Source organism: Microtus ochrogaster, unplaced genomic scaffold (genome assembly GCF_000317375.1).
Source record: "Microtus ochrogaster isolate Prairie Vole_2 unplaced genomic scaffold, MicOch1.0 UNK73, whole genome shotgun sequence".
Classification (NCBI taxonomy): domain Eukaryota; kingdom Metazoa; phylum Chordata; class Mammalia; order Rodentia; family Cricetidae; genus Microtus; species Microtus ochrogaster.
This window is the reverse complement of record NW_004949171.1, coordinates 850,504-872,077: the sequence shown is the minus strand read 5'-3', so window position 1 is coordinate 872,077 and position 21,574 is coordinate 850,504. Positions and strand designations below refer to the sequence as shown.

Here is a 21,574-nt window from a genome sequence, read left to right as displayed (position 1 = left end):
TAGTTCCTTGGGCAGCTGAGGAGAGGGAGCCTGAAATGGCCCGATCCTAGACCTGGATGGAGGAAAGAGGACCTTGGACTGCCCACAGGGCAGGGAACCCTGACTGCTCTTTGGACAGGAGAGGGAGAGGAAGGGGAGTCTGGGGAGGGGGAGGGAAATGAGAGGCAGGGAGGAGGTAGAAATTTTTAATTAAAAAAAAAAGACTGTTAAACTTTCCAAAAGTTGGGATGGTCCTTTAGGATTCCTGTTTCACAGAAGAAACTACCAGAAATTCTGTAGGACACAAAAGAAAGCAACTGATGAACTTTGCTTTTACAAGGCAGAAGAGATCTTCAAATTTCCTGCTTCATGGAAAAGTCTTAAGGGTACTTTAAACGTACAGGCTGAAGATGGATTCCGCAATATTACAAAAGAAGTTTGAGTGACTTTCCAGGCAACAAGATGTCTCTGTCAGTTCTAGAACTTTGGAAGCTGCATAGAATTCACTTCCCATTTACATAGGTAATATTATATCCTTCTGGAGTATTTGATAGAGTTAAAGACCAGAAAGTTATAGTTTTTCTTTTTTTTAAATATTTACTGATTTATTATATATACAATATTCTGTCTGTATATATGCCTGAAGGCCAGAAGAGGGCACCAGACCTCATTACAGATGGTTGTGAGCCACTATATGTTTGCTGGGAATTGAACTCAGGACCTTTGGAAGAGCAGGCAATGCTCTTAACCACTGAGCCATCTCTCCAATTATGACAAAAGATAAATTAGATATGAAACTCTAGACTCACAAAGATGAGACAGATGATAGAATATTTTAATTTTTGCCTAGTACAAAAATATTAAATATTATAACTATATTTCTTGCTTGATATCTATTTTATTATATGTAATTTTACTATGTTAGAGTTAAAACCTTCCTTTTTAATTAGACAGAAAAGAGATGATGTGTGTTGTCCTTGTGTAAATGTGTTGCTTTATTAGTTGATGAATAAAGCTGCTTCAGCCTATGGCAGGGTAGAATAAAGCTAGGTGGGAAATCTGAACAGATACATATAGAAAGAGTGGGTGGACACAGAGGACACTGTAAAGCTGCCAAAGGAGATAGATGCTAGACTTTTACCAGTAAGCCACAACCTCCTGCCAATATACATAATTAATAGACATAGGTTAGTTTAAGACATAAGATAGGGCTGCTTTGCAGAAGCCTCTGTCCCCTCTCACTGCTTGCTGCAGCCATGGTCAACCCAACCGTGTTCTTCAACATCTCCGCCGATGGCAAGCCCTTGGGCCGCGTCTCCTTCAAGCTGTTTGCAGACAAAGTTCCAAAGACAGCAGAAAACTTTTGTGCTCTGAGCACTGGAGAGAAAGGATGTGGATATAAGGGTTCTTCCTTTCACAGGATTATTCCAGCATTCATGTGCCAGGGTGGAGATTTCACATGCCATAATGACACTGGTGGCAGATCCATCAACGGAGAAAAATTTGAGGATGAGAACTTCATCCTGAAGCATACAGGTCCTGGCATCCTGTCCATGGAAAATGCTGGACCAAACACAAACGGTTCCCAGTTTTTTATCTGCACCACCAAGACTGAGTGACTGGATGGCAAACATGTGGTCTTTGGGAAGGTGAGAGAAGGCATGAACATTGTGGAAGCCATGGAGCGTTTTTGGGTCCAGGAATGGCAAGACCAGCAAGAAGATCGCCATTTCCAACTGTGGACAACTCCAATTCTTTTGACTTGTGGGCTTCTTACCCACCAGACCATTCCTTCTGTAGCTCAGGAGAGCACCCCAGCCCCATCTGCTCGCAGTACCCTGTAATCTCTGCTCTCACTGAAGTTCTTTGGGTTCCATATTTTCCTCATCCCCCTTCAAGTCTAGCTGGATTGCAGAGTTAAGTTTATGATTATGAATAAAAACTAAGAAAAAAAGACATAAGTTAGTTAATGAGAAACCTGAGCTAAAAGTCTAAGCAGTATTGTAATTAACATAATTTCTGTGTGTTGTGGGGGATCTGGACAGTCTGAAAATGAGCAAGTGCAAGTAGTCTCTTACTTACACACTGGTTAATATTAAAGCTTTTTTCTGCCAATGGTTTAGCAGAGAAAAGCCAGGCAGGAAATCTAAAAAGAAATAGAGGGAGGATAAGTAGAGTCATGGAGATGCCATGTAGCTGCCTAAAGAGAAAGACATTGAACTCTACTATAGGTCACAGCCTCGTGGTGATACACAGATTAATAGAAATGGGTTAATTTAAGATGTAAGAACTAGCTAAGAATATGCCTAAGCTATTGGTCAAACAGTGCTGTAATTAATATAGTTTCTTTGTGATTATTCAAGTCTGAGTGGCCAGAAAAGAAAACAGTAGTCTCTGCTTACAAAATGGTGCCCACCATCAGGGGCATGAATCCATATAAGACCTAAAAAAGATTAAGGAGAAAAAAAAGGAGAGTTTCTAGACACAAAAAATGGGAGCCAGGTGCTGCTTCTTGGTAGCATCATTTTTTTCAGGAAGGTTCTGTTTGCTGGTAGCAAGCAGAGGCATAGCTCCTTTCAGAGAAGGCTTCCTGACTCAGAATTACCAGCAAAACTGTTCGGCTTCATGGTTAGTGCTGGCAACACAAATAGCTTTGGCTCTTTCAGGGGGCCAAGCACTTAAATGGTGTTTGTGAGCAGCATGTTAAAAATTGCTTTACGGTGACATAGATCTGCTACATCGCTGTTGCTGGGGAGGTGAACTTGGCTCGTCGAGGCACTGAACATACCTCTGTCATGTTGGAAGGGGCAGAGCCAACAGCCAATGTCACAGTGCGTTAATCTTAGCCATGCCCACTAAGCATGTCAAAATAAAAAGGTCATCCTGGTCAGAAAATGATTACAGATACACAATAAAGACAGATTCAGACAAAAATAAACCTCAGAACAGATCACAGTGTGTTTAAAAAATATATGTAAGCTTAGGAGGGAAAGAGAGAATAGACAAGAGTACAGACAGTTATTGATGAATAAAGGCATAAAGATAATAAATTAAATAATAAAATGTCATAGAATTAAAAAATAAGTCATATTAAGAAGGAATGCACACAGAAAGTATGAATTATTTATATTATTACACTGTCTTTGAATTTTCTGACTGTGAATGAGCTAGGTACAGAGAGATATTTCATTGTTGGTTTTCTAAGCTAAACCAACATATATATTTGAAAGCTATCTTGACTTTAAAATTTGAGTCTTAGGATTTGTTATTTTAAAAAGAGGCTATGCTTTTATTTCCACAGAAGTTAAGAACATGTGGATTCCTTCCAGGCTATTGTGGTTTGATGGAACAAGACCCCTCCAAAAGTCTCTGTGAAGCCTAAAAATACTTTGCTCAACAAACAGCAGGAAGTAGTTTGGAGGAAACGATGTCCAAATTCCCAAAATGACAGTTTATAAATACTTATTTTTCTTTTAAAAGGGTTGACTATAAATGGTTAATGGAAAGAAGGGGAATATAATAATAGAGATGAATACTTTGCATAGGTATGGGTCTTGGTCTATTGATACAAATTTAAGATTGTTTTTGTTACACTGTTTATGTGTATTTCTGCTCTTGTTTAAGGTATTGTGTTTGTGCAGCCCATTTTAAAATATAATGCAAAATTAAGAAATATAGATTAATAGATAGCCATCTATAATAGTCAAACTGTAGTCGTGTTATGTATGTTTTCTAGATGTACATAGATATATAACAGATGAATAGGTATTCTTTAAAACTTTCAAAAACTTTCAAAGACCTACAGAACATGGCATTTAATATATTTTTAGAACTTAGACTTTTCTTGATAATGAAATACATCTGCTTTTGGCAGCACCAATTTACTTCAGAGATTATGAGCAATGAAGAAATTCCTTGTGAAGTTTGCTGTCATTGTAGCAAGATTAGCCATTTGGTCAAGAAACTGCTCTTGCTTCAACTGCTTGACAGCATATTGTATAAACTAGACAAGCAGAAAAATGACTGCTGAACTTATCTACATAAGGTGAGAAAGCCTCTCAGGGTTCCTGCTTCATGAAAGAGTCTGTCAGACACTTTGTAGGACACAGAAGAATGTAACTGACAAACTTCCAATATAGGCAAAACAGTCTTTCAAATTTCCTGCTTCATGCAAAAGTCTGTAAGATACTATGGGCCAGTAGGCTGAAGATAGATGCCCCAATGTTACAGAAAACTGCTGGGTGACTGTCCAGGCAGCAAGATGTCACTGTCAATTCTAGAATTTTGGAAGCTGCTTACAAAGCACTTCCTTTTTTGTTAGGTAATATTATATCCTTCTGGAGTCTTTTGTGGAGTTGAAGACAGTTATAGTTTCCGTATATGATAAAAGATTAATTAGATATGAAACTTACAAGATACAAATAGACTGAATATTGTAAGTGTAATTCTTGCTTGATAACTGTTTGCTTATATGTAATTTTACTATGTTAAAGCTAAAACCTTTGAAGGGTATCTAGGTTGTTTCCAGGTTCTGGCTATTACAAACAATGCTGCTATGAACATAGTTGAGCATATACTTTTGTTGTATGATAGGGTATTACTCAGCAGTAAAAAACAAGGACTTCTTGAATTTTGCATACAAATGGATGGAAATAGAAAACACTATCCTGAGTGAGGTAAGCCAGACCCAAAAAGAGGAACATGGGATGTAATCACTCATATTTGGTTTCTAGCCATAAATAAAGGACATTGTGCTTATAATTCGTGATCCTAGAGAAGCTAAATAAGAAGGTGAATCCAAAGACAAACATATAGGCATCCTCCTGAATATTAACGTTCATCAGGCGATAAAGGAGACAGAGACCCACATTGGAGCACCGGACTGAAATCTCAAGATCCAAATCAGGAGCAGAAGGAGAGAGAGCACGAGCAAGGAACTCAGGACCGCAAGGGGTGCACCCACACACTGAGACAATGGGGATGTTCTATCGGGAACCCACTAAGGCCAGCTGGCCTGGGTCTGAAAAAGCATGGGATAAAACCAGACTTGCTGAACATAGCGGACAATGAGGACTACTGAGAACTCAAGAACAATGGCAATGGGTTTCTGATCCTACTGCACATACTGGCTTTGTGGGAGCCTAGGCAGTTTGGATGCTCACCTTACTAGACCTGGATGGAGGTGGGTGGTCCTTGGACTTCCCACAGGGCAGGGAACCCTGATTGCTCTTTCAGCTGATGAGGGAGGGGGACTTGATTGGGGGAGGGGGAGGGAAATGGGAGGCAGTAGCGGGGAGGAGGCAGAAATCTTTAATAAATAAATAAATAAATAAAATCAAAAAAAGCTAAAACCTTCATTTTTATTTATACAGAAAAGGGAAGATGGTGTGAGATTCCCCTCTCTATGCTGTGGATATGTTTTATTACCATTGGTTAATAATAAATCTCTTTCAGCCAAAGGCTTAGCAGAATAAAGCCAGGTGGGAAATCCAAATAGAAATAGAGAGAAAGAGTAGGCTTAGTCATGGAGATACCTTTAGCTGCCAAAGGAGAAAGATGCCAAACAATACCAATAGGCCACAACCTTGTAGTGATTCACAGATTAAAGAAGTGGGTTAATTTATGATATAAGAGCTAACTAGGAATATGCCTACGCTATTGGTTAAACAGTGTTATAATTAATATAGTTTCTGTGTGATTATTCATGTCTGGGTGGCTGGGAAGCAAATGAGAAGTCTCTACTTACACAACTCCATAGGAATACTGCAGTTCTCTGTTTCTCACCTTGTCTTTCCTTCCCTTTGGGTGACACCTGCCACACAAAGCAAAACCCAGCCAGGAGCTCAGGTACAACAAGAGCCCATTGCAAAGGCTTCCTTTTCTTCAGGGGCAGCTTTCCTGGGTATCAAGACCTTTTTTAAATGATTATAACATGAGCCCGAACAAATGACATGACAATTTCCTATAGTATTGTGTCCTAAGCTCGGGGAAGGCAGAGCTGACATAGGGGAGCTGATTTCCTCTGATGGTAGAACCCCAGATACCAATGTGCTAACATCCCATTGGCTGGTACTTATTTAATTTCTCTTTCTCAGTTTCAACCCTCAAAGTCTTAAGTTTCATTTCTCTTCTGTCTTGGCAGAGATCAGACTTAGGGAACAAATCCTCAAAACACGGTGGCCTCAATTTGCTCCCCTCTACAGATTCAAGATCTCTTGGTTGGTGTCTGAAGGCCTGAGAGCAAATCTAGAGGGCAGAATTTGGAAGAACTGAGAAGAAAACACTTTTCATCCTGGTGAGTTTAATTTTAAATTGGGCCAGGAAAGAGGAACTGCTGGTTCCCCGCTGAGTCCTGGGGTGGGGAGGATGATGAGGCGCAAGCAAGAGGAGAAGCCTTGAGGAAGAAAGCTTTCAAATAGCTGTTTCTTTAGATGGAGTTCATTCTCCTCTTTGTGGTGATTATTATTGAGTCTCTCAGGAAATCCCTTCTGCAAGATAGGATTAAAGCTAGAGTGGTGTCTGAATATGGAGTTGAAGGGCTTGCTGTAATAGTGTATTTGTCGATGGTTCTATATTGTCATTCCCTTTGCTTGTGTGTCTATGACTAGAAGTCCCAAGTCTTTCTGGAGCCTCTAGAACATTCACTTGTACTGTTTAAAACCTCAAGTCTGTAGAGAGCTAATATTACTTAAGGGTCATTACCCTTCCCTGCCTTTCCCTTGGTCCATGTCTGCCATGCCTAAATGAAACTGAATTCAAGCTAGTAATTCCAGCAACACAGAAATCTATTGCAGCAAGGTCCAAAGAGCAAGGCATCCCTTGGGACCCAAAAGACCAACTCTAAATGAAAGGAAAGAAGGAAGAAAGGAAGGAAGAAAGGAAGGTAGGAAGGAAGGAAGGAAGGAAGGAAGGAAGGAAGGAAGGAAGGAAAAAAGGAAGGAAAAAAGGAAGGAAGGAAGAAGGAAGGACAAAAGGGAGGAAGGGACAAAAAAGGGAGGAAGGGAGGAAGGGAGGAAGGAAGGAAGATCCAAATGGTGTTGTTGAAGTTAGTGAGTTGTTAGGCACTTTCAAGTTTACGCTAGGCCCAGGATTCGATCTCGAGAAAACAGACCAAGAAGAAGTTGACAGGAGAAGAAATAGATTGTGTGAGAACACTGGGATCATACACTTACTGAAATCTCAGCCTTCCTTTTCCGTTGGGATATGGTACTTTAATTAAGTGTTGGGTCCACGGAGTCACACAAAGATGGGGACAGACCACCAAGTCTAATAAACCAGAAGCAAGCTTTATTCCAGAAACCAGATTCCAGGAAAAAATAAAATGAAATATCTCCATGGGTCACAAAAAGCTGATCAGCTAGCTGAGACCACAGCCAGAAATGGATTTTGTAAGGCTGTAGCAAAGGCTGGTTTTTGAACTCCTCCTTTTATAGCAAGATGAGGCTATAACAAAAGAATTTTTACAATCTCAAGGTAAAACTCAGATACAAATTGCCCTGCTTTACAATTTCCGTCAACAATTTTTCAGTTAAACTAATGTTTGTGTTTAGTTCCTTGTTTTTCCCTGACACTCTCTGATAGATAGTGTTTATCAAGGCTCTGCAGCTCCCCTGACACTGCCAGTTTCACATAGCAGGGAAGGGTATGGGACAACATAAAACCAAAAAGTCAAAAGTCATATACATCCCATCATTTAAAAGTTAACTCAGCTCGCATCAATTTCTGGTCTAAGCAGCCAGGGGCAGGGGGAGGGGGTGTCTAAAAGCTAATCCTCAGTTAGCAGAGCTGACTCTCAGTTTGTAAAGGGCTGCTTCACTCATGTAAACAGAACAAACAGTTGTGAAGTAGAGTTACCCACTGTTATTAGTTCATCCTTAAGCTGCAGAGAAAGCTGCCAACAGCCTGCTCTCATTCTCCTTGGCTGACAACTTTATATTTCTTTACTTTTACATTCTTATTTTTGGAAATCAAATTGTTTTATATTCTTAATCTTGGATCCTTTATTTAGCCCAGGTTAACCTCATCTAACTATTCTGCGCCACCCTCCCCAAACACTAGGTTACAGGTAAACACTACAGTCCCATGACTTTTCTACCTTTCAAGGAACAGCACAAGCTCCTGACTGATTTTAATGCTATAAAGACTGAACGATGTCTGCTGATAGGAAGATTTTCAGAGCCATGAAAGGACAGGGAATCCTAGCTACACCAAAGCTAATGTAGACACCAGAGGACACAGGCCAGGCCTCCTGTGTCCAGGTTGACTTGGAGGACTGTCATGAGCCCATCCTCTTTCCCTTTGCTCTCTCCTGCTTTACGCCAGTTGTGGAAACCTCCCGCCTGATCTTAGGCATTGACTCTCTTTACTGCCATATTTTATGAGATATTACAATGCACACATTAGAGTTCTCCGGTTTTTATATTGATCAAATTCTAAGAAGTACATATTAAGTTGTTCCAGATAATACTATTTTCATTGATCTTATTGAGATCTACATTTTTCTCTGCTCTCCTTCCTGTTTCTCCCCTCCCCTTCAGCCCTCTCCCATGGTCCCCATGCTCCCAATTTACACAAAAGGACTTGTCTTTTTCTACTTCCCATATAGGTTAGACCTATGTATGTCTCTCTTAGAGTCCTCATTGTTGGTTAGGTTCTCTGGGATTGTGATTTGTAGGCTGATTTTCTTTGCTTTATGTTTAATAACCACTTTTGAGTTAGTACATATGATAATTGTATTCTGTGTCTGGGTTACCTCACTCAATATGATGTTTTTTAGATCCATCCATTTGCCTGCAAATTTCAAAATGTCATTATTTTTTTCTGCTGTGTAGAACTCCATTGTGTAAATATACCACACTTTCCTTGTCCATTCTTTGGTCAAGGGACATTTAGGTTGTTTCCAGGTTCTGGCAATGACAAACAATGGTGCTTAAAACATAGTTGAGCCCATGTCCTTGTGGCACAATTGAGCATTCATTGGATATATACCCAAAAGTGGTATTATTGGGTCTTGAGGAAGGTTGTTTCCTAATTTTCTGAGAAATCGCCACACTGACATCCAAAGGAGTTGTACCAGCTTGCATTCCCACCAGCAATGCAGAAGTGTTCCTTTTCCCCCACAACCTCTCCAACATAAGTTGTCGTCAGTGATTTTTATCTTGGGCACTCTTACAGGAATCTCAGAGTTGTTTTGATTTGCATTTCTCTGATAACTAAGGATGTTGAACATTTCCTTAAGTGTCTTTCAATCAATTTAGACTCCTCTGTTGAGAGTTCTCTATTTAGGCCTTGTACTCCACTTTTTTTTTTATTGGATTATGTGTTCTTTTGATGACAAATTTCTTGAGTTCTTTGTATATTTTGGAGATCAGACCTCTGTCTGATGTGGGGTTAGTGAAGATCTTTTCCCATTACATAGGCTGTCGTTTTGTCTTGTTGACTGCATCCTTTACTTGACAGAAGCTTTTCAGTTTCAGGAGGCCCCATTTATTAATTGTTTCTCTCAGTGTCTGTACTGCTATAGTTATATTTAGGAAGTGGTTCCCTGTGCCAATGTGTTCAAGTTTTCTTCCCACTTTCTCTTCTATGACATTCAGTGTGGCTAGCTTGATGTTGAGGTCTTTGATCCACTTGGACTTGAGTGGTGAGGAGGAAGGTCATTGGTTAATTAATAAAGAAACTGCTTGGCCTTATAGGTTAGAATATAGGTGGGTGGAGTAAACAGAACAGAATGCTGGGAGGAAGAGGAAGTGAGCTCAGACGCCATGCCTCTCCTTTCTGGGGCAGATGTGATGAAGCTCCAACCCAGGATGGACATAGGCTAGAATCTTCCCGGTAAGTGCACCTTGGGGTGCTACACACATTAATAGAAATGGGTAATCAAGATATGAAAATTAGCCAGTAAGAGGCTAGAGCTAATGGGCCAAGCCATGTTTAAATGAATACTATTTGTGTGTTGTTATTTCGGGGCATAAGCTAGCTAGGCAGCCGGGAGCTGGGTGGCAGGAACACAGCCCGCAGCTCCCACTACAGAGTTCTCTTGTATGTGTTGCTTTCATTGATTAATGACTAAGGAACTGATTTGGGCCTATAGCAGAGCTTTAGGGGAACAAAGCTAGATGAGTAAATCTAAACAGAATGCTGGGAAAAAGGAAGCAGAATCAGGGAGAAGGCATGAAACTGCTGCTGAAGACAGACATGCTGAAACTTTAGCCAGTAAGCTACAGCCACGTGGTGATAAACAGATTAATAGAAATGGTTAAACTCATATATAAGAGCTAGCCAATAAGAAGCTAGAGCTAATGGATCCAACAGTGATTTAATTAATAAAGTTTCTGCATGGTTTTTTTGCTTCTGGGCAGCCGGGACAAACAAGCAGCCTCCTCCGACACTTGAGTTTTGTACATTGTCATAGATATGGATCTATTTTCATTCTTTTACATGCTGATATCCAGTTATACCAGCACCATTTGTTAAATATGTTTTCTTTTATCCATTTGATATTTTTTATTTCTTTGTGATAATATAATTTTGTAAAACGACTCTGGGAAATTTATTTGCCCAGCCTATTTTGAAAAGTACCATTTCTCATATGATTTCAGTACTTTGAAGTTTCATCGTTCATAAATAAAAATGTTTTTACCTACAACTTGATAGGCCATGGTTGGTTGACATCCATGGGAGGCCTGCTTTTTTCTGAACACAATTGGAGGAAGAGTTTATGGAATGGAGGAAGGGAGAGGTTAGGAGTAAGACTAGGAGGAAAGAAGAGAGGGAAAATTATGGACGAATGTAAAAACAATAAAAAAATGAATAAATAAAAAAACTGTTTTATTTGTTCAAGATTTCAAATCCACCAGGAAAAGCCCAGAGACTTAACTTAAATTAAATTAACTAGATTTGTTATTTACTCCTAGTAGGCCAACAACAGCCTTACAGACAAATCAAAGGTTTGTCACTCAGAAGTGGCTAGAGGACGGGTGTTTCAAGGTGGACAGCCAATTATCTCATTTGTGTGGATTGTGTAGCTGAGTGAGAAACTGCTTGTACTCCCTCAGCTGTGAGGAGTAGTCTCACAAAGCAATAAGGGGGTTCCCAAAGCCAGCCGAAGTAGTTAATTATCTAACAGCACTTTTACAATTTGGGGGAGGGTAGCAAGGAGTTAGAGTAGCCAGGAGATTCCCTTTTAGGAATATAGAATGGATGTCTACACAAATGGAGTTTTCCTTATTCATCACATTCCTCAGTCACAAAACAAACATTCTGTCCATAGCCATAATTGTTTGAAGTGAACAACCCTAAGTTTCATTCCTTGGTGTCTCTTTTAAAAAAGATTTATTTTGCTGGAAAGGGGAGCATTTGAAGGATGATATAGCAACCTAGTGCAATGGAAACGCCCTAAAATATATTAAATAAATATATTAATATTTTTAAAAATATATAAAAATATATTAACAAATTCTAATGAGGTCCCCTACTAATGGAGGATATGAAGTCCCAACAGGCAAATGCTTGTCACCAAACAAGGATTCCAGTGGTGGGACTTGGTTGCATTCAACAGAATTGTTGGCCAAGGGGATCACAAGGAAAACCCCAAACAACCGAAACTGTTGAAAAGACTATAGTGCATTTGATTTGTATTTTAATAACTAGAGCTTGCCTGAAAATCAGAGAGTAAAACAGCCCCACTGGTCAGCCTTACAGACAAAGCAACAATGATACACACCTTTAATCCCAGTAGTCACACTAGTTTGCCATAGAAACCAGGCAGTAGTTGTGCTTGCCAGTAAACCCAGAAATAAAGAGGATTATAAAACAGGAGGTGATAGCTCAGACTCAGGCTCATCCTGAGATCCTGGAGGCAGGATCACTATTTAGGACTGAGGTAGAGGTAAGAGCCAGTCACTGGCTGTTTTGCTTTTCTGATCTTCAGATTGAACCTCAATATTTGTCTTTAAGTTTTATTAATCATGCTTCATAAGACAAAGGGTTCCCTCTAGAAAATGACAGTGGAATCTCCTTGCCTAGGAGCAGACCCACAGAATTCACTGAACATGAAGAAGTTGAGCTGGTGGGTACATGGAGCCTTCACCTCTACATTCTAGTCTCTCTGGGGAAGGAAGGTCCTCTGCAGGATCCCAAAAGAAATGCAAACACCAACCAGGTCACAAAGCCTTCACCTACTGTCTGTCCTGCCTGTGAGATATGCTAGCGCAGTGAGTGGTAGCACAGAACTGGTGGCAGTAGCCAACCAAGGTCAGATTAGAATGAAGGCCTGCACCAAGGAAATGAACCTATAACAGACATTGCGTGGGCGACCAAGAACTATAGGCTAGTTTTCCAAGAGACCTACGGTAAAAACCAAACACTGTTTGTCTAAAAAGAAATAAGAAGAAAAAAAAACACAAGTAAACTAAGTTTCATTTTGTTTTGAGTTGTATATTTGTGGGACTGCCTGTGTGTATCCACATTTGAAAGGATGGCTGGGGTGGTTACAGCTGGTGGATTTCTTGAAGCTGGAGTTACAAGTAGCTGTAACCTAGTTCATGTGGGTGCCAGGAAGTCAACTAGGATCTTCTACAGAGTAATAACCACTCTTAAACAACAAGAAAAATTGTTGCCTATGTGAATCAGGAGATGGGCTGTTTACACTCCACATCAGCACCAGGCTCTCTGGTAAGAGACTGGTTAACAGGATCAGAGGGTCGCACTGAGTGGTGCTGATCAAGGAGGAAGTATAGTCGGGGAGAAGTGAGTAGTTTGATGCTTGTAACACTGAAGATGCGATTTTGTCCTGGGAAAGAAAGGGAAGGACAGAAGGTCGATTATACGAGGCTGATGAAAGGAAACACGATCTTCCTGGTCTTCAGTGAAAAGAAATAACAATCCTGCATCTGAAATTAGTCATTTTGGATGAAATATAGCAGAGAACTTGAAAGGATGACAACATGCTCCTTTGCTATGTCACTGAGCTTCTCTCCATATTTCTCTCCTTTGTTATCATTGAGGGCATTCATTGATCTCTTCACAGTTCAGTGCTGATTTTCCCTTTCTCACTTGTCCTTTTTCTCATCATCCCAGTCACTCAGGTACCTAAGCAGAAGTGTCAGGAGTACAGACAGACAGACAGACTCAGCATAACAGCAATAATGGCCTCATTAGTACTGGGGATGATCAAGGAGGAGGTGACCTGTCCTATCTGCCTGGAGCTTCTGAAAGAACCTGTGAGTGCCGATTGTGACCACAGCTTCTGCCGAGCCTGCATCACTCTGAACTATGAGTCCAGCAAAGGCAAAGAAGGTGAAGGTACCTGCCCTGTGTGCCGAGTTACTTATATGTTTGAGAATCTGAGGCCTAATCAGCATGTGACCAACATAGTGGAGAGGCTCAAGGAGTTCAAGTCTAGCCCAGAGGAGGAACAGAAGGTCAATGTCTGTGCACAACATGGAGAGAAACTCCAGCTCTTCTGTGAGAAGGACATGGTGGCCATCTGCTGGCTTTGTGAGAGATCTCAGGAGCACCGTGGTCATCAAACAGCTCTCATTGAAGAGGTGGCCAATAAGTACAAGGTAGGAAGTGGGAGGGTGTGGGACACAGAGCAGGACACAGTAACAGATGGGAAATCTCCACTTGGTGTGACAGGACAATTACCTGGACATCATAGATTCTGGGGTTGTTACATAATTCCATCCTTTCCTACCTTTAGAGTCCTAAAAGGATATGATGGTTTATTCCTTTTAATTTTATAAGAATCAAACTAGAGAGCAAATATTAAGATGGAAAAATGTTTTGGAACTGTTCCTATGAATTTGAGTATATGATCAAGTAAAGCCAATAGTAGAACATGTAATTTGTTCCATATTTATAATCCTTCATTGTTTATGTCAGATTCATTAATACTACCTAAAATCCAGTCCATTGACTTCCAACCATGTAACTAGTAAATGATTGACATACAACAGTGAAGAGAATGTGTGTGTGGAAGTTGAAACATCTGGGAAAAGATGAAAGAATTCCATAGTGAGATGCACAGAGGGAAGTTCTGTGTTGGATCTTTGTTTTCTGGTTTGTTTGTTTGTTTTTTGAGCCCACATGTAAACTCATGGAGACTTGTTGACTGAGTTTTCTATCCTGCCCAGTTCCCACAGTTGTTAAGTCCCAAAGAAATCACACAAGGATCTACATTAGTTGTAAAGTGTTTGGTCCATTAGTCAGGATTCCTATTAACTCTTATAACAGATATTAGCCCATTATTCTTGTCTATGTTAGCCACATGGCTCAGTAACTTTTTCAGCGAGGCAGTCACATCTTGCATCTTCTGTAGCTAGGACAGGACTGCCAAGGAATGGGCTTCCTTCCTCCCAAAATTCTCCTGTTCTCATTAACCCGCCTCTGCTTCCTGTCTTGTTTCCTGCCTGTACTTCCTTCCTGGATACTGGACAATCAGCATTTATTTAAAATATAATTGACAGAATATAACTGACAAATATAATTGACAGAATATAACTGACAAATTGACATTTGTCCCACACCATTTCCACTTTTCTTAAAAAAAAAAAAAAAAAAGACCTCTGAATCTAATAATCTTTGTTTAGCTTTTCTCCTGACCATAGTCCATTTTTTGGGAATGTGGGCAAAGTTTTCCAGGCTACTTCCTGCTGGTAGGGGGTGCTGATAATCTTATGGGGACCTAAAAAAAATTTAGAATTATGGTCAAGTCCTGACTGGAGTATCCTGTTAGGCTTGATCATCTTAAGTAGTATCTTGAATCTATTCTGGATGAGATTTCTCGGGTGGTCTTACTTGATCAAACCTGATTTTTCTTAACTCAGAAAGAATCCATGGCTTCTCATATCCTTCGGAAACAAAAGTAAACCTCTTCTCCAAAGTAACATAACCTTTGACTTCAATTTTGACGTCAAGGTATTTTCAAAATATCTATCTGGATTAATTCAGCAGCATTTCTAAATAAATATTTTTTAGCAGCTATTGCTCTTTCCTCAGTATTCAAACAATTCAAAGAGAACATAATAATATACAGTATCCAGACTCTTTGTATTTTTTATCTTTATGTGGCTTTATTTTAACCTCTATTTTTTTATTTTTATTTTTAATTTTTAGCCTTTTGAGACAGGTTCTTTGTGTATCTTTGTTTTGGAATTACTCTGTAGACAAGGCTTGCAGATCACAGAGATCTGCCTGCCTCTGCCTACCAAATGCTGGGATTAAAGGTGTGTTGCTATAGGATATTATTCTGTTCATGTCTTGCTTTCATTGCTTAATGAATAAAGAAACTGCTTTGTGCCTGATAGGGCAGAACATACGTAGGCTGAGAAGACAGAACTGAATGCTGGGAAAAAAAAGCAGAGTGAGAGACACCATGGATCTCCTGCCTGAGACAGACACTGGTTAGAATCTTGCCAATAAGCCACCATTATGTGGCGATTCACAGATGAATAGAAAAGGGTTAAATTAAGATGTAAGAATTAGCCAATAAGAAACTAGAGCTAATGGGCCAAGCAGTGTTTTAGTGAATACAGTTTCTGTGTGGTTATTTAGGGGACTAAGCTAGCTGGGCGGCTGAGATAAACAAGGGGCCCCGCTCCTTGTAACACTGTGTGCCACCACACCTGAAGTTCACCTGAGATCTGTCTGCCACTGCCTCCCAAGTTTTGGTATTAAAGGTATGTGCCACAACACCTTGAACTCATAGAGGTCTACCTGCCTCTGTCTTTCAAGTATAGGGATTAACGGTGTGTGCCATCACACCCAACTTCTCTCTTTTTTTTTTCTTTTTGTTCTCAAGCCTACATATATTTTTAAACACAGTAAGCCATTTAGAGTTTTTTTTTTTGTCTTTGAATTTACCTTTACTGTATATCTCTCTATATTTCTGACCACATGAGTCTTTAATTTGCTAAGCAATATGGGTAGAATTAAAACCATGGTTTTGATGGCTGGATCCAGCCCATTTCTTAGCTTTCTGAGATTCCAACCTCATGGCAAAGGTACCAGCTGTAGCCATGTTTATTGCCACAACTCAATGGCATTTCAAGTTCCCTGCCAGCAAGCAAGCTTCAGCAGTGTGCTCAAAGACCACACTCAAATGCTCCATAGTCAGATCACCTGCCTGAAAGAGACAGAGTTTGTCCTGGCAGGACAGCCCAGAAACCTGGCATTTTAAAATACCCTGGTTTTTTTTCCTGCTATGGATGGAAACCAAAAAGCATGCAGTCTACTTTTCATCAACACTGTTTAAGTGTTTAATGGCAGGATCTCTTAAAGAGCTGCAGGGTTTTGCAGCTAAAGCTGAGTCAGGAAACCTCTCTTAAATGGTTGCCTCTAGCAGGCAGAGCCCACTTGAGAAAATGCTGCTGTCAATAAGCCATGCTTAACTCTATTCTTTTCTGTCTAGAATTACTTCCCAAGCTCTGTCAAGCTTTATGTGGATACAGGCATCCACACTTTGGCACCATTTGTTGAAGGGTTTCTGTCCAGCCCAGTTCCTGCTGTAGTTAAATCCCAGAATATAGGCATTTGTCCCACACTAGAGACTGTTGCAACATGCACCAGGCCTGCAAGGGTTTGCACCAGATGGGATCCTCAAGATGGGAGAAGTGGGCACATGAGCCATCCCCAACCCAGAAGCAATCTGCAATTGATAGCTACTTGTAAATGAAAACTTACTTTTCTCCAATGGAATACCAATGGGGAAATGAACTATTTTTATAGCTCCCCTTCTCAGCAGTAGACTGATGACTGAACAACATTAAGGGAACCCATATTTGGAGGTTCTTTCTCTCATAATGTTAAGTCTGGACTGTGGTGATATGTACAGTGAAGCCTTTACATCTGACTTTGAGTGACATGTTTCATCAAAGCCTTTGGTATGTTTATGTTAATCAGTAGAGACAGAAAAATTGCCCTGAGAGTGTTTAAACCTTGAAGAATGTTGTCTGGGGAATCTTTACTTGGTGTTACATGAGAGTTTGCAGCTGCACCAAACTCTGTCCTAAAATACTTCTGGAAGACCTGGAGGTCTTACTTTTGATTATTGCTAGCCATAGTCAAACAAAGCTAAGATTTGTGTAGGATATCTCCTTTCTTGATGTAGGTGGGTCATCTGTCTATGTGTTTCTTGCATTGGTTAATAAATAGACTGCCTTGGTCTTTTAGTAGGGCAGAAAATTAGGTAGTCAGGGTAGACAGAACAGAATCCTGGGATGAAGGCAATAAGGCAGATGCCACAGCTCTCCTCTCCAAGATGGAAACAGATTAGAATCTTCCCAGAGGCCACTACCTCATGGTGCTACACACATTAATAGAAATGGGTTAATCAAGATGTGAGAGTTAGTCAGTAAGAGGCTAGAGCTAATGGGCCAAGCAGTGTTTAAATAAATAGTTTCTGTGTAATTATTTCAGGTAAAGCTAGCCAGGAGCTGGGATGCAGCCCACCGCTCATATCACTGCACTTTCTAATGTGGGATTTCCCTCTGTTTGCTGTGATTACCGTTAATGAATAAAGAAACTGATTTGGACCTATAGCAGTGCAGAACTTAGCTAGGCAAGAGAAAACTAAACTGAATGCCGAGAGTAAGAAGGCAGAGTGAAGGAGATGTCATGGAGCTGCCACTGGAGACAGATGCTCTGAAACTTTGCTGATAGGCCATGCCCTCATGGTGATGTACAGATTAATGGAGATGGGTTAAATTAATATGTAAGAGTTAGCCAATAAGAACCTAGAGCTAGGGCTGGAGAGATGGCTCAGAGGTTAAGAGAACTGGCTGCTCTTCCAGAGGTCATGAGTTCAATTCCCAGCAACCACATAATGGCTCAAAACCATCTATGATGACATCTGGCGCCCTACTCTAGCATGTGGGCATACATGAAGGCAGAATGTTGTATGCATAATAAATAAATAAATCTTTAAAAAAAAAAAGAAGCAAGAGCTAATGGCCCAAGCAGTAATCTAAAAATATGTTTTCTGTGTGATTATTTCTGGTCTGAGCTACTGGGCCCTCCTTACTATAAATCAAAGGTAGCAAGAGCAAGATAACTTCATTAATTGGAATTTTTCCCAGCCCTATTAACCTTGTACATGTTTGAATAAAGTAACTGGAATGAGCTTCCTGGGTGTCAGTCTTTTCCAAGAGACTCAACCCCTCTCTCTGCTCCTTTGGAAAATGAAGACATAGCATATTAGTGAGCTTCTCTTTCTACTTAGGCACCAACAATTGATAGATGTCAAATAATATTGAGGTGTTTCGTTTTATTGCTATGATTGTGTTGTTGTTGCTGTTATTGTTGTTGTTGTTGTTAGATTTTTTGTTTTGGGGGGATTTTTGGTATTTTGTTTGTTTTGTTTCATTTTTGTTTTTTGCTTTTTCTACTCTACAGTTCCTTTGTTTTTATGTTAAAGCTTCGGTTTTTATGGGATTCCCATGTGTTGGAAACCTGTGTGTCTCTGCATCCATATGCATTTCTTATGTTTTTTATCTTGCTCTTTTTCTAGTTTGTTTGTTTTATCAAATTCCAGAGGATTTCTATTTTATTTCTCTTAATGTATTTATTTTTATTCCCTTATTATTCCTTAGATGACTGTTACTTTTTTTAGCAAGAGACATACAGGGTATGAATCTGAATGGGAGAGCAGGTAGAAAGAAACTGGGAGGTGTAAAGGCCAGGAAATCTGTAAACAAAATATATTTTATGAAAGAAGTTTCATTGAAGAAAAAATATTAAATACAGAAAAAAAACTACAGTTCATAAAAAGAAAAGGAAATGACAAAAGAAAGTGCATGTGACCAGTATGGTAGAGCTTGACTCAGTCCCAGAACTCTGGTAAGTGATGAGTTTGAGGTTATACAGGTTTAGACAGAAATTCCAGGGCAGCAAGGGCTACATATTAAGATCGAGTTTGTTTGTTTTTTTTTTAAAAAGAAAAGAATGTACTTGAGTCAACAGCAAGGCATATGATGTATGGATATTTATAGGACAGAGCAGAAAACATAACAAAGTTATTCCAGTTTATTGATAACAGAATCAAAGTCAGCAGTTTTTACTTGGTGGGATGACTGAGATAAATATCTGTGTCTTTGTCTGTTTGGGGCTTATGTGTGTGTAAATACAAAAATTGATTGAACTGAAGATGAAGACTTGCCTACTTTATGTGCACAAATCATGGCACTAGATATTAAAAAGAGAACAGTCTTAGACCTCCTGTTTTTCCAGAATCGTTTCTTGGCTTTTCGCTAGGAGCAGCTGTCCTGTTAAGCACACAGTTTGACTCTGCTACAATTCCTCTCCCACAGGGGATGCTCCAGGCTGCCCTGAAGATGCAGATGGCTAATGAGGAAAGATGTGACCAGTGGGAAGACGACCTTCAAAAGGAGAAAGTTTCCTGGGAGGCAAGTGGGGACCCTACCTTCTAAGGGAAATAGCCTGATGCCTGGGAGGGACCAGGACAAGAAGCTCCCTGGCTCTTCATTCCCTGGAGGCTGATGGGGACAAGAGGTCTTGATTAGTCCCCTCTGCCTATTTCCTTGGATCTTGGGCTGCACAGAGAGTGCATCACAGCTGAGTCTGGCTGTGTGAGGAGCTGACACCATGGGGGCCTGGTGAGAATGGCACTGAGTCCTGGGACTCCTCCTGTGGTGCTTTCTGGAACTGTGACTGTTAGGAAGATGCTTGGGAACAGTCACAGTTTTATTCTGGGGCTAGCATCTCTCAGGGGTTCACAGGTAGGATCAGGAGTATACAGACAGGATTAGGGATCAGGGACACCTGTGTGAAAACTGAGCCACAGCCTTGCATCCCAATTTGGCTCAAATGACCATGGTAAAGGTGACCTAAGATCTGTGTTTTGGAATATCATGAACACATACTGAAAAGAGACACATGCTTCACTAAGACTCCCTTCCCAACCCAAGCTCATTTCCCATGAGAACTCCCAAACAGAACAATTTTTTTCTGTCTCTTTGTCCCATTAGGACTGTCTGAATAAATCCCCCTTTTTTCTTAATCCCCGAAGAACCAAATACAGAGTGAGGTAGAAAACGTTGAGAAGGAGTTTAAAGGACTGTGGGAATTCCTGAAAACTGAGGAGACTAATGAGCTGCAGAAGCTGATGAAAGAGAAGGAAGACATTCTGGACATCTTGGAAGATTCTCAAAATGAGCTGAAGAAGCAGAGGGAGTCAGTGAGAGACCTCATCTCAGATCTGGAGCATAGCTTGCAGTGCTCAACCATGGAGATGCTGCAGGTAAGTCTGCAGGAGGTCTGTCATCTGAGAGTCAGGACACCTGGAAGCCATTTCCCTCCCTCTGTGCTGCTGTGATCTCCCTGATGAGGACAGCAGGTCTCTCTGCACTCTCCCTGAACTTTTTCCTGAACCAGTTTCAGAAGCTGGGGAAATCATCACATGCCTGGATGGCCAGGGGAAACTGCATGTTTTAGTTTATCAAATAAAGTATAGTAGCAGAACCTTGAGAGATCTATTGTATCATGGGAAGTTACTATCGTACTGCATTGTGAGCATGTGTGAAGCATATTCAACAGTCATTTGTCATTTCACCTGAATTTGAGATTAGTAGCAATGGTCTCTCCTTTTGGATATTTGGAGAGTTTTACCCCACTGCCTCTGATTTAGTGGTGTGGTCACTGGGAGGGGACTTGCCACCCAAGATCTCAGACAGTTTGCTGTTGTAATAGGAGCGGCGGTGCTGCGTCCCTGGCACCCCAGCCGCCTACATGGCTAGCTTATGCCCCGAAATAATTACACCGAAACTGTATTCTTTTAAACACTGCCTGACCCATTAGTTTCAGTTTCTTATTGGCTAGCTCTTACATATCGATCTAACCCATTTCTATTAATCTGTGTAGCCCACAAGCTGGCTTACCAGGAAAGATCTTAACCTGCATCTCTCTGGAGTGGGAGAATCATGGCAACTCACTGACTCAGCTTCTTTCTCCCAGCCTTCTGTTCTGTTTACTCCTCCCACCTATGTTTTAACCTATGAGGGCCAGCCAAGCAGTTTCTTTATTGCTTAAACAATGAAATCAACAGATTGATATATGACACTCCCACATCAATTTGTCTCCTCTGTCTTTGCTGAGATGAAAGGTGTATTGCAGGTATAAAGGTTCTATTGTATTTTATCGCTATGGCATTTTTAAATACTTTAAATCAAAGGCATATTCTGGTAATGAATATCTCTGTAGGAATTTGTTTCTTTCAGTTGTGAATTGTATTGACCTTAGTAGTTCTGGTAACTTATCATATGCCTTTAATTTATTGGTTTCCTTTGCATTGATTTAATTATTATTGATATCACTCAGTTATCACCTATATTTATATGGAACTCGACATATTTGGCTAAACTAAGCTACTTAATGTAGGTAATAACTACAGCCACCATACTATACATGTCTGAAATTGAATCTCTTAACCAAAGAATCTGCCCATCTTTCTCTTCCTCTTATCCCTGATGATCCAAATTCCAATCCCTACTATTGTGTGTAACGGCGTAAACGAATGCAGACAGATTGTAAAAATATATATACAGCTTTAATAGACTTACAGAACCACCATTCCCGC

General features: G+C 40.3%; 1 protein-coding gene across 1 annotated transcript in view; it reads left to right on the top strand.

Moving 5' to 3' along the window:
* Positions 1 to 6,223: 6,223 nt before the first annotated feature.
* Positions 6,224 to 21,574, top strand: part of LOC102000031 (tripartite motif-containing protein 30A-like) — a 21,658-nt gene continuing 6,307 nt past the window's right edge. The window contains exons 1-4 of the mRNA XM_026777575.1: positions 6,224 to 6,274; positions 13,060 to 13,547; positions 19,290 to 19,385; positions 20,009 to 20,239. Coding sequence (XP_026633376.1) covers positions 13,128 to 13,547; positions 19,290 to 19,385; positions 20,009 to 20,239 — 747 coding nt within the window. The 5' untranslated portion in view covers positions 6,224 to 6,274; positions 13,060 to 13,127. The remainder of the gene's footprint in view (positions 6,275 to 13,059; positions 13,548 to 19,289; positions 19,386 to 20,008; positions 20,240 to 21,574) is intronic.